The 13,994-nt window shown below is 40.0% G+C and overlaps 1 protein-coding gene across 4 annotated transcripts in view; it reads right to left on the bottom strand.

The window, feature by feature from the left end:
• The window catches only part of ITGA2 (integrin subunit alpha 2), a 112,131-nt gene that overhangs the window by 61,112 nt on the left and 37,025 nt on the right, over window positions 1-13,994 (bottom strand). Inside the window, exon 3 of one of the 4 annotated variants that reach the window (XM_055422064.2) lies at window positions 2,686-2,795. The exons of 2 other annotated variants lie outside the window; for them this stretch is intronic. In XM_055422064.2, the coding sequence (XP_055278039.2) occupies window positions 2,686-2,795 (110 nt within the window). Of the gene's footprint in view, window positions 1-503; window positions 1,109-2,685; window positions 2,796-13,994 lie in introns of those variants that run through there. One more of the 4 variants, XM_088827683.1, reaches the window with a different exon arrangement.

Raw genomic sequence — 13,994 nt, 5'->3', positions numbered from 1 at the left:
TACACACACATGTATACACATACATAAAATTACACTATGTCTGTAAATGTGTATATACATCATTTATCCTAAGTTGGGTGTGCTCAGTCACTTAGTTGTGTCCGACTCTTTGTGACCCCATGACAGGAGCCTGCCAGCCTACTCTGATGGTGAAATTCCAGGCAAGAATACTGGAGTGGGTTGCCATTTCCTACTCCAGAGAATCTTCCCCACTCAGGGATCAAACATTCTTTACCACTGCACCACTTGGGAAGCCCTAATCCTAAATTATCTGCTGATTTATATACATTTGCATAAAATTTCTAAAAATAAATAAATAAATATATATATTTAGGGGTGAGAGCTCAAAAGATTTATTATACAGTTTACCTATTTCCCAGGATGCCCACTGTAAAACTTCACCCTTCTACTCAAGCCTCCAAACTCAACCCAGATTCCATCACTGTCTAGTGCAAAGAAGATAATCACACTCAAAGGACAATCTCAACTTCTCTCATCTTTACCTAAGGGTTCTTCTAGAATTCTGACTTGTCTCTTTCCTTTGTGTTTCAGAGAAGGGAGCATTCTTCATAAGACTCATTTTCCCAGGTACCAGAGACATTAATTTCATCCAGTTAATTTCATTCTTGACTGGTTGTCACTCCCTTTTATTGCCTCCTTCCTCTCTCCTTACAAATAGGATCAGTCAGTTCAGTTGCTCAGTCATGTCCAACTCTTTGCAACCCCAAGGACTGCAGCACCCCAGGCTTCCCTGTCCATCACCAACTCCTGAAGCTTGCTCAAACTCATGTCCATAGAGTCGGTGATGCCATCCAACCATCTCATCCTCTGCTGTCCCCTTCTCCTCCCACCTTCAATCTTTCCCAGCATCAGGATCTTTTCCAATGAGTCAGTTCTTCACATCAGGTGGCCAAACTATTGCAGTTTCAGCTTCAGCATCAATCCTTCCAATGAATATTCAGAACGGATTTCCTTTACGATTGACTGGTTGGATCTCCTTGCAGTCCAAGGGACTCTCAAGAGTCTTCTCCAACGCCACAGTTCAAAAGCATCAATTCTGTGGTGCTCAGCTTTCTTTATAGTGCAACTCTCACATCCATACATGACTACTGGAAAAACCATAGCTTTGACTAGATGGACATTTGCTGGCAAAGGAATGTCTCTGTTTTTTAAAATGCTGTCTAGGTAGGTCATAGCTTTTCTTCCAAGGAGCAAGCATCTTTTAATTTCATGGCTTCAGTTGCCATCTGTAGTGATTTGGGAGCTCAAAAAATAAAGTCTGTTCACTGTTTCCATTGTTTTCCCATCTATTTGCCAGGAAGAGATGGAACTGGATGCCATGATCTTAGTTTTCTGATGTTGAGTTTTAAGCCAACTTTTTCACTCTCTTCTTTCATTTACAATCAAAAGGCTCTAGTTCCTCTTCACTTTCTGCCATAAGGGTGGGGTCATCTGCGTATCTGAGGATATTGATATTTCTCCTGTCAATCTTGATTCCAGCCTGTGCTTCATCCAGCCTGGCATTTTGCATAATATACTCTGCATGTAAGTTAAATAAGCAGGGTGACAATATACAGCCTTGATATACTCCTTTCCCGATTTGGAACCAGTCTGTTGTTCCATGTCCAATTCTAACTGTTGCTTCTTGACCTGCATACAGATTTCTTCAGGAGGTAGGTAAGGTGGTCTGGTATTCCTGTCTTTTGAAGAATTCTCCACAGATTGTTGTGATCCACACAAAGGCTTTGGTGTAGTGAGTAAAGCAGAAGTAGATGTTTCTGCTTATAGGATCATCTCCTTTTTATTAGAAAAATCGTTTCTCAACCCTGCTATCCTATCAAACTATTTTGCCAATTCTCTTTCACTACTTAACTTCTGGAAATGCTGCTGCTGCTGCTTCTAAGTCACTTCAGCCGTGTCCGAGTCTGTGTGACCCCATAGACGGAAGCCCACCAGGCTCCCCTTTCCCTGGGATTCTCCAGGCAAGAACACTGGAGTGGGTTGCCATTTCCTTCTCCAATGTGTGAAAGTGAAAAGTGAAAGTGAAGTTGCTCAGTCGTGTCTGACCCTTAGTGACCCCACGGACTGCAGCCTACCAAGCTCCTCCATCCATGGGATTTTCTAGGCAAGAGTACTGGAGTGGCTTGCCATTGCCTTCTCCGAACTCCTGGAAATAGAGGTCTGCTTTTGTGGATAATTAAAGCCCAGCAATTCCAAACAGTTACAAATAATTCCAAATAGTGACTTTTTTTTTTAGTAGAACAAGATCATTTTCACATGACCAGAAACACGGAGTGTTCCTCAGCACCCCCCAAATTATCCCTAGTACTGATGTTTCTATACTGAATGGCTTGTTTTGGGGAGGGAGAGAAGTATGAATAGTCTCAGATTTCTGTTAGTAATCACCAAAATCATCCTAAATGTTTGTGGAAACTGGTCCACAGACTGGGCCAGATGGTCCAGGAGGCAGCACGTTTCCCACACATCTTACTTAATCAGGTCATCAAACTGTGTTGAAAATTTGGATACAGTTGGACCTGATGTGACTACAGAGATAAAGGCAACAAAAGCTGTCTATATTTATTAAAGACAGAACTCTGACTGGTTTTGTTGTCTTTTTTCAACTGAGTATATAACAAGATTGTGTTATGTATAAAAAAAAACACATTGCTAATTACAACTTACTTTGCAAATTCAATTTTTCACATGTAGTGGTGGATAGATCAACAGGACATTTATATACATCTCCCATTCGGTTCTTAGGAAAGCCACTCCATGGTGAACCAACCAGTAACCTAGAAATAGGGATTTTATTTTCCATTAGACATTAAATGTTAGCTATAGTTTCTTAAAGGTAAAGCTGACCACAAAACAGTAAAAAAAAAAAATCCACATTTAATTTCAATTTAATAAGTGAACAGTTTCTATTTGCTCAGCTATAATTTGTTCTTTTTCTTCTTAGCTGATGAAGAAATTGATGAACATCTCTCATACCGTTGTCTTGCCACAATACCTGGGAGGTCTCTCTAAAGCATTTCTGTCCAATGGAAATACAATGCAAGTCACAAATATGAAGCACATATGTAATTTTAAGTTTTCTAGTGGCTGCATCAATAAAACAAAAAAAGCAACAGGTGAAATTAATTTATTTAAATAATATATTTTATTTAACTCAGTATATCCATACTAACTTGCTATCAATATTAAAATTACTGAGCTATTTAACATTCTTTTTCCATACTAAGTGCTTGAAATTCAGTGTGTATTTTGTATTTTGAGCACAATCAAGTAACATATCAAGTGCTCAGTAGCCACAGGTGGCTAGTGGCTACCATACTGCTCAGTATAGCTCTAAAGAATGAAATAATATTAAAACCTAAAGCAAGAACTAACATTTGTTGAGTGTCTTCCATGCCCTTAGCACTTTCATATGTTATTTAGGGAGCACATAAGTTATCTAAATGTTTTACTGTCTATATAAGGGAATGCTCAGCAAAAATACAGAGCAGTATTTACCCACAGCAAATACTGTGGGTCTCTCCTTATGTGCATCGTGTTGGAATACAGAAGCAGAGGTCAGAGACAGGTGCTAACATTTTCCTTTTGGTTAGTTTTACTTCCTACAGAGCTTTCCAAAAAGATGCTATGCATTTCCCTGTAGAATCACTGGACATTTCTGGCCAAGAATGGACAGAAAGCATCCATATAACAGTCTGATCTTTAGAAACTCCTATAGGTTAACTACTCAGCAGCAACCAGTGACTAAGGAAGCATATTTGACTCAATGTTGTTTCCTTGTCAAAGTTGGGAAAGATTAGATTATTGATCTATGAAACTTAAATTCTTTCATGATACTTTTCTCTAAATATTTTGTCATTATTGATTAAACTGCATGTGCTCAATTAAGTGCTATAGTGAATTAAGAAAAATCTAAGGCACGTTTATGTCTACTAAATGTAGTAAAACTATTTTAAAAATAACAAAAAATAATAATTATGATAAATGGAAAGATATTAATAAATTGCTCTTCTTGAAAAAATTTAAATGGTCAAAGGTAGCTAACATGGACATAGAAGGATAAGGCTGGTAACTGGTATTCTTATCAGAGGGAGCAGTGTAAACAATCATGGAAAGAGGGAAATACAAATTATTTTGAAAGAGTTGATGATTCAGTAATAATCTTCTCCCCTTATCTTATACAAATATTCTCAAGCAAGTATTTTGTAGAGGATTCTAGAATACTTTAAACCAGTTAACTTTGATTAAGGTTAGAGTTGCAAGTTTTGATCTTATGAGTAGATACTTTACCTAATTTATCTCTTAAAATATTGTCTATAGAAACCATCTACAAGACAAAAAGACAGCCTAATGAATGGGAGAAAATATTTGCAAATGCTAAGACCGATAAGGGATTAATATACAAAATATAGAAACAGCTCCTACAACTCAACATCAAAGGAAAAAACAAAAAACTAAAAAAAAGGGCAGAAAACCTGAATATAGATTTTTCCAAAGAAGACATACAGATGGCAACAGGCACACAAAAAGAGCCTTAATATCATCAATTACCAAAGAAATGCAAATTAAAACCACAATGAAATATCACTTCACACCTGTCAGAACAGCTATCATCAAAAAGACCACAAATAATGAATGTTAGTGAGGATACGGAAAAAAGGGAACCCTAGGACACTGTTGGTGGGAATGTAAATTGGTGCAGTCACTGTGAAAAACTGTGGAGGTTGCTCAAAAACTAAAAATAGAACTATCTTATGACCTGGCAATTCTATTCCTGGGTATATATCTGGAAAAAAAAAAGTGAAAATGCTAATTTGAAAAGATATGTGCACATCAATATTCATAGCAACATTATTTACAATTGTCAAGATATAAAAGCAACCTAAGTGTCCATCAATAAATGAAAGGATAAAGAAATATGGCATTTACATATATATACACACACATACATACATACACATATATGTATACATATATATGCAGGTAAAGAGTCTGCCTGCAGTGCAAGAGAGTTGGTTCAATCCCTGGGTCTGGAAAATCCCCAGAGAAGGGAATGGCAACCTACTCCAGTATTCTTCCCGGCAGAATACAGTGGACAGAGGAGCCTGGAGGGCTGCAGACAGTCACAAAGAGTTGGACATGACTGAGCGACTTTGACCTTCACATACACATACAATGGAATACTACTTAGTCATTAAAAGGGTGGCATTTTTATTATCAAACTTTATTTTAAAACTTTAGCATGCAGTCTATTTGATTGAATGAATTTTTAACTATAGAATATAGTTGGTCCCCTAAAGGATAATGCAGTTCACATCACAAGTTCAACTTAAACCTTGAATTTGGAGTAAAACACATAAGGATATTGTTAAATGTCCTCAATCACCACTTCACTGCACTTTGGGGAAAGAAAATCCAGAGGTAGTGGGTGGGAACAGATGCTACTTAAGTAGAATTCCACATGAGCTATTTTAAAATGTAAATCCATTTCAATCTGAATTTTGATTAATTTTCAGCTAATAATTTATTATGGTAACATTATAACAAGGTTTTATAAACATGCATCTATAATTTTTATTTTAGTCACAAATACAATTTTTTTGCCAAAATAAGAAAAAAAATGAGATTTTGCCATTTGAAACAACATGAATGGACTTGAGGGTATTATGCCAAGGAAAATATGTCAAACAGAGAAAGACAAATACTGTGTGATATCACTTATATGTAGACTCTGAAAAATAGAACAATACTGAATATAACACAAAAAAAACAGACTCGGGGATATAGAAAACAAACTAGTGACAACCAGTGGGGAGGGGCTTAAGAGGCACAAACTGTTATGCATAAAATAAACAAGCTGTAAGGACATATAGTACCATACAGGAAATAAAGTCAATACTTTATAATGACTCTAAATGAAATATAACCTTTAAAAATTGTGAATCACTATGTTGTACACCTGAAACTTTTACATTAATAATATTGTACATCAACTATGCTGCTGCTGCTGCTAAGTCACTTCAGTCGTGTCCGACTCTGCGTGACCCCATAGACGGAAGCCCACCAAGCTCCCCCATCCCTGGGATTCTCCAGGCAAGAACACTGGAGTGGGTTGCCATTTCCTTCTCCAATGTGTGAAAGTGAAGTCGCTCAGTCGTGTCCGACCCTTAGCGACCCCACGGACTGCAGCCTACCAGGCTCCTCCATCCATGGGATCTTCTAGGCAATAGTACTGGAGTGGCTTGCCATTGCCTTCTCCGACATCAACTATACCTCAATTAAAAAGTAATACATCAAAAATATTGCCTATAAAGAGGAATGCAATAACACCAGGCATACAGGTTAAGATTTCTGAAAAAGATAGAAATTGATATGTTGGCTATAAGTCCCAATATTTGCTTTAGTGAAGGAAGAGAATCAAGGAACAGGATCTGAAGTGCATGTTTGAACATATCTGATGGTCTTCAAATTCATGACAACTCAGAGGAAATTAGGAAACTTATGAAGATTCTGTATTGTAAAAACTATCTTCCAGCAGCTTGATTTTCTCCATTTGTACAAGTCTCTGGTCTTCATTCCATAGTGGGACTACACAGAATTACCTCTAATCTTTGTGTGCAGGATACATTTTAAAATGTAAGAAAGAAAGAGACTGAAAAATGAAAAAGAATATATATATGTATTAAATGGAATCAATTTGCTGTACACTTGAAACTAACAACATTATAAATCAACTATGATAAAAAAAGTTTTTTAGTTAAAAAAAGAAAGAAAGAAAGAGATAATCTGGCCTTTGCTTGCTTTTCCAGCCCTGTTTTCTTCTACTTTCCTGAAATTCTGTAGTCATTAGACTTTGATCTGGTGGAGAAGCTGGGTTCTTCTTGCTTCTAAACCTTCACACATGCTGTTCCCTGCCTGGAAAAATTCTGCTCATTACTTAGGTCTCCCATTAGACAACCACTTCCTCCAAGAAGTCACCTGGTTCTTCCACATTTGAGCAAGGTGGATTTCCTAAGTAATTTATTAGCCTCTGAGCTTTCCCTGTCCTGGTTTTCATCACATCACCCTGTACGGACCTGCCCCCTGACTAAATACCGCCTGCCCCCACCCCTACCCCCCAGGGAGGAAAAGTCCATGGGGACTAGGAATCCTGCCTATAGCACTGAGTGACTAGGTGTCAAATGAATGAATGAAAATACAAGTGAACAAACAAATGGATGATTGATTCAACATTATTTTTTAAAATTTCTATTAGAGTATAGTTGATTTACAATGTTATGTGGATTCTACATTATTACCTGGCGCTTCCCTTGTGGCTCAGCTGGTAAAGAATCCACCTGCAGTGTGGGAGACCTGGGTTCCACCCCTGGGTTGGGAAGATCCCCTGGAGAAGGGAAAGGCTACCCACTCCAGTATTCTGGCCTGGAGAATTCCATGACTATAGTCTATGGAGTCACAAAGAGACAAAACTGAGCAAATTTCACACACACACACGAGAATTCTCTTGTTAAGGAAAAGTTGAAAAGAAAATTTTTATTTCTTTTTGAGTGAATTAAAGATAAAACAAGCAAAAAAAGAGGTGGAAAAACTCCACCAAGTTGAGAAGAAAGCATTATATGGGTACTCTTCTGTCAATTGTTCCTGATTCGGTCTCCACATAGCTATTGTGTGTCAAACTCAAAGGCTGACTAAGGAGTCTGTAGGGAACAACATAGCACCTTATAGCAAGAAACTGTAGCAAAAAGTGTGGCTTTGCCCCTTTAAACTCTGGGAATTTATATTAATGACAGCAAATCTTACAACTGATACTGTATAGGAGGCTTGCCGAACATTATTAAGTTCCTGTGCCAAATGGGTCTGAGATTATTTTATCTCCATTTTACAGATGGGATCACTGAGACAGATGAGCAACTTACTCATTTTCACATGGGTCGTGAAAGCCAAGCACAGCTGATCCTGACATCCAGGCTCTTAACCCTTAGGCTATTTATTCTCTTTCCTGAATAGTGGTAAGAAGGCCTGGCAAAGGGCCCAGGTTGGGAAAACTGTCTGAACAGATGAGCTGGCTTCCAGAATCATAAAGGAGTAAAAACTGACACCTGAGGGTCAGACCACACCTCCTGAGAAGTGGGTTGTAGGCCCTGGCTGTGCTGTGTACAATCAGGTAAGAAGAGCATATGTTCAGATAGTACCAAGAGTGGTCATTCAGGTGGCTTCTACTGCACACCTTTCCCATCTATCCTTAGCTTATTCCAGAGAAACACACCGAGAAACAAAAGTTGAGTGTTTCTCACCTAAAATTTAATCATTTTGTTCTTCTGGACCTCCAGCCGTAAAGCTGCATCACTAGCTACCCGTTTTCTCAGTGAGAAAGCTCAAAAGGCCACCTGCTGTTCCCTAGGGACTAAGTGTTCCCTAGACACTCTCTTTGGCCTCCTTCCACGTCATCCCAGAATTCAGGGTTGGATAACCTCATGGTGCTGAGGGGTTATGACATCTCTACCACCACTATGAGAATTAGGGTCCCTGCCCCTGCCCCCATTCATCAGGCAGGAAGAAATGAAGCCTCTGTGTAGCTCTATGCCATTTAATAAGAAATTCATGAAAGGGCTTGAGATTCTCACACAGAACGCATAGAAATCTCTGGTGGCATCACACCATATTAAACTCTTAACACAAAACAATAGAGGACTGGGGCAAACCAGACCATTATGTCTGTTGAAGAACAGCAATGGTGTTTTCACTGTGTATGACTCATTCTTTAAATACTGAGAACCACATTAGTAAGTAGGTAGTCATAGGTCATACTAGTGATTACAGAGAAGGTTTGAAAATCTACCGCCCACCTCCTTTTTTGGCAGTGTTTCCAGCAGATTCCGGAGAAGGCAATGGCAAGCCACTCCAGTACTCTTGCCTGGAAAATCCCATGGATGGTTGAGCCTGGTGGGCTGCAGTCCGTGGGGTCGCTAAGGGTCGGACATGACTGAACGACTTCACTTTCACTTTTCACTTTCACACATTGGAGAAGGAAATGGCAACCCACTCCAGTGTTCTTGCCTGGAGAATCCCAGGGATGGGGGAGCCTGGTGGGCTTCCGTCTATGGGGTCACGCAGAGTCGGACACGACTGAAGTGACTTAGCAGTAGCAGTAGCAGCCAGCAGATTCTCCTCCTGCCTTGCACCCAGTGAAATCCTTGTTCCTGACAATTTTCCTTCAAAAGAAAAGGTTATGACATCACCCGTGGCTACTCCGAGGGAACTGTGACATTCTCAAATTAATCAGACAGGAAGATGAGGGAGGCAGGTATATTTATCTACAAAATTTTATGTAATCAGCTATAGCAGGAAGAAACATGCCAGGAGAGACTGTTATAAAAGTGGGGGATGAGACACCTCAGCGGGTAAACTAAGTGTGGCGAAGCCTCTCTGAAGTAACAGATTTAATTTAATCACAAGCAGGCAGAGAGCTGCATGAACAGTTGTGTGTGCTGATTCTCAAAACAGAACAAAATCCCAAGATGTAAACTTCTCTTTTCCTACAGTGAAACTGGGACTTCTTCCAAGACTACTTAAAATAACACTTACTGTTCAATTATCTTGTGGGAAAATAGTGATTATATAGAGTTCCAAAACATAGCCAATTTGCCCACCTCCAGTGGAATTCAAAATACTTTGTTTAGTTAGTAAATAGTATTTATGGTGGTGTAGGTAGTTTTAAACCCACAATCCAGGGGCCGTTATAAATATCTTCCTTTGGTCTGTGAATCTCTAAACTCTCTAAGCATTTGATACTAGAGATTTTCCCAGAGATTACCGACAGAGGTGCACTTAAAATACTAGGGCAAAGCATGTTTTATTTGATTCAATACATGTTTCTTGAGGTCCTAGGAGACTGACATGTTGTACAACTCTAGGGAGTTCCATTCCCACATGAATGGTGTGCCTTGGCCTTGCGCAGAGTACAACCTGTGAAGCTGTACATGGTGGCCAGGCAAACTATGTGCCAGACTCAATTCTAGGCACTGGGGATACATTCAGTTCAGTTCAGTTCAGTCGTTCAGTCGTGTCCGACTCTTTGAGACCCCATGAATCACAGCACGCCAGGGATACATTAGTGACTAAATTAGTCAAAAATTTATGGCCTCAGACTTCTCTGATGGTACAGTGGATAAGACTCTGCCTGCCAATGCAGGGGACTTGGGTTCTATCCCTGGTCTGGGAAGATTCCACATCCTCGGAGCAGCTACACCCACGCTGCACAACTACTGACCCTGCATTCTAGAGCTGGAGAGCTGCCACGACTGAGCCCTTGTGCTACAACTACTGAGGACCATGCACCTAAAGCCTATGCTTCACGACAAGAGAAGCCATCAAAATGAGAAGCTGCAACAAAGAGTGGCCCCATTGGCCTCTGCTAGAAAGCCCATGCCCAGTACAACCAAAGATAAACAGATTAATAAATACATAAAATTAAAAAAAATTATGGCCTCAGAGAAGTTACCATCTAGTGGGAAAAACAGACAATAAATGTAATAAGTAAGAACAACATATGGTAATGGTGATCAGTACTTTGTGGGACGAGTGAGGAGGGCAGAGTCGAGTGTGGGGTGGAGGGTGTTTCAGTCTTTATTAGCAGGGCCAGGAAAGTGTCACCGAGAAGGTGACATTCACGTAAAGAGTTGAAGGAGGGAAAGGGGGAACATCTTACAACTCTGGTGGAAGAGAAGTCCTGACTGTGAGAACAAGTGCAAAAGCCCTGTGGCTGGCGCAGAATGCACGAGGGGGAAATGGTAGGAGATGACGTCATGTTAGTAATGGGCCTGGGTCACATAGAGCCTTGTATAAAATTGTAAGGACTTGTTTTTTCCTCTGAGTGCAATATGAGAAAGTCACTGGAGGGTTTTGAGCACAGTACTGATACGATCTGACATATTTTAGGAGGATTTTGAAGGTTCCTCTGTTGAGAATGATTGCATGGGAGTAAAGGTGGAGCAGGTGAAGCATTTGGAAGGCACATGGCATGATCAGGTAAGAGGTGATGCCAGGCTCTTGTGGGTCTGGCAGAAGGGAAGGTGGTGACAAGGTGGTGACAATATATTTTAAATATATTTTGAAGGCAGGACCAGCAGTATTTCTTGAGAAGTTGCTGCTGCTGCTAAGTCACTTCAGTCGTGTCCGACTCTGTGTGACCCCATAGACGGAAGCCCACCAGGCTCCCCCATCCCTGGGATTCTCCAGGCAAGAACACTGGAGTGAAGTTAGTTTTTGAATAAAAACAAAGCAAAGGGTGACCCCACGGTTGTCGGCAAGAATTAAAAGTAACCAAGTGGCCATTATCAGATAAGGAGGCTATGGTCAGTGGAGCAAGATTCTTCAGTAAAGGAAGCTCAGAAGTTCAGAGGGATGTATTTTCAGTTGGAAATGTCTATCAGCCAACCACAGAGTTGTTTTGTCTGGCATTAGAAGCCTACTATATGTAATATCCACATTAAGATGAGACATTTCAAAGCTTATAGCTTATAAATATAAATATTATTCCTTATATTGTTTAGTTCCAGGCCACTGACAACACAAGGAGTCCAGTGAGTTCCATATGGCTACTTGCTTGGAACATAAAAGGAGTTTGTCATGGGAAGAATTCACCTGTAAAGATGTCCCATCTCTAAGAAGCAAAAAGACAGGTAAGAGTTCATTTTTAGCTCTTGGTTGGGAAGCACTGCTATTACAATTTACTAGCTAAACTCTAGCATATGTTTCAAGGCAATTTTAGCCTCCTGGCCTCATTATGCTGCCCCAGACTTCTCTGGCTGCCAGGCTACATTACCTCAAGATCTCTCAGTTCCCTGATGCAGAGTCCACTGACCTCATTATTACTAGAACATCTTAAGCCTATTGTTTTATCTCACAAAACCCTGGAAATCAGCTTTTGTACTGGAAGCAAATGAACCAATAAAAACTGATTCTGTTACACTGACTCATCCAACATGCAGGTTTCCTGAACTTAAAATCAAAAGCCAAATGAGTCAATTTAATGTCTTGTGACATTAATGTCTTAACACATATAGCAAGAGGATAACGATAACCCGTATACGAGACAGCAGGAGAGACACGGATGTGTGGAGCAGTCTTTCGGACTCTGTGGGAGAGGGTGAGGGTGGGATAATTTGGAAAAAAAAATAAAAATCTCTACAAATTCTGCAGCAAAAAAACAAAAAAAAAAGTCTTGTGACGATATAAATTCCACATTCTTAGGCCCCGGTGGGAAGAAAAGGAATGCTTTTAAGGTCACACAATTTTATGTCTCAAAGTCCATGAGACAGTACCTTTTAAATAGATGCTTCAGCAGATAGCTATCAATGGAAAGAACTGTAAAAGCAACAATACTTGTAAACTACAGTTTATAAGGCACATTTTAACGTGAATTATCTTCTTTCATCCTTTTAAATATGCTGTGAGGTCAAATATTATAAATATTCCTGTTTCCATGTAAAGAAATCCAACTCTAAGAGTCTGATTGGCAACAAAACCTAGATCCGCACCTATGACTTTTCACTCCAAACCTCCAATTCTTTCTGTCATACTAAGTTGGCTTAGAACTCTTCCAGGAGAGCTACTCACTGTGGTTCCACCATCTGGGTCCTAACCAAATTAACAAATAGGTTCCACCTATGCCACTTAGCATTTACCAGATCCTTCTTAAGACAGAGTCAATGGATGGAAAAGTTTCAGACAAGTATCCACCAGGAAGGTGGGGCGGGTGGGTGGGAACGTGTGTGTGTGAGTGTGTGTGTGTCCCAGCACCATCATGAATGAACTTGTTCTGAAAACAGACCTTCAGGCATTAACACAGAGGGAAGCTTAAAATGATAAGACTAGGCGGTGAGCCTAGATGCGAAGAACTGATTCTTTTGAAAAAGAAAAGAATGCTGGGAAAGATTGAAGGCGGGAGGGGAAGGGGACAACAGAAGATGAGAGGGCTGGATGGCATCACCGACTCAATGGACATGAGTTTGGGTGAACTCCGGGAGTTGGTGATGGACAGGGAGGCCTGGCGTGCTGCAGTCCATGGGGTCACAAAGAGTCATCATGACTGAGCGACTGAACTGAACTGACTGAGGTGGCAAGGCATGGAGGATTTTCACAGATCACTGAAGGTCTCCAGTCTCTGGCTCAGCAGATCTATTCCACAGGCAAGTCACAAAAGGTGAGCATGTATGTGTGACCCTGTTTGTGAATACACACACAAATTTGTGCCCAGAAATGGGGAAGAAAGGAGTTAGTTGGAGCAGGGAACATTTAAAGTGCCCTTTCTACTGCTTCCCTGGTGGCTCAGAGGTTAAAGTGTCAGTCTCCAATGCAGGAGACCTGGATTCTATCCCTGGGTTGGGAAGATCCCTAGAGAAGGAAATGGCAACCCACTCCAGTACTCTTGCCTGGAGAATCCCACAGACGGAGGAGCCTGGTAGGCTACAGTCCACGGAGTCACAAAGAGTTGGACACGACTGAATGACTTCACTTCACTTCACTTCTACTATAAAGCAAATCATTGAAAAAAACATAGCCATAAAGATGATTTCAACTTAGCAGAAAAAAATTAGCAACTATGGTGTGACAAAGGTAGGTAAATCAACACTGGAGTGTCTATGGAGCTCTAAAAGGAACTTGGTTGCCTATCTACCCTGGCCCTACTGGCCAGCCATAGTAAAGTCATTGTTGATAGGAGACACGCCACTTTGTAGACCTATATTAATAGCGTTAGTTTAAGTAAATGACAATAGCATAATAATTAGTCATAAAAATATTAATTGTAAGTTTTTTAAACTTAAAAATATAAGAATATATTACAGTCAGACTTCTAAGCCTTTGTACAATCAAAAATATGACTAAGTTAGAAGTTGGTGAAAATAACTAAAATGTAATAGAAGATCAAAAAGAAATATATATGTCATGGATTTAAAATAAAAGCAAACCTTATG

The sequence above is a fragment of the Moschus berezovskii genome, chromosome 18 (assembly GCF_049115385.1).
Source record: "Moschus berezovskii isolate FMDL1 chromosome 18, NW_MosBer_1.0, whole genome shotgun sequence".
Classification (NCBI taxonomy): domain Eukaryota; kingdom Metazoa; phylum Chordata; class Mammalia; order Artiodactyla; family Moschidae; genus Moschus; species Moschus berezovskii.
Note: the sequence above shows the minus strand (reverse complement) of the source record. Positions and strands in the feature narration are given on the sequence as shown.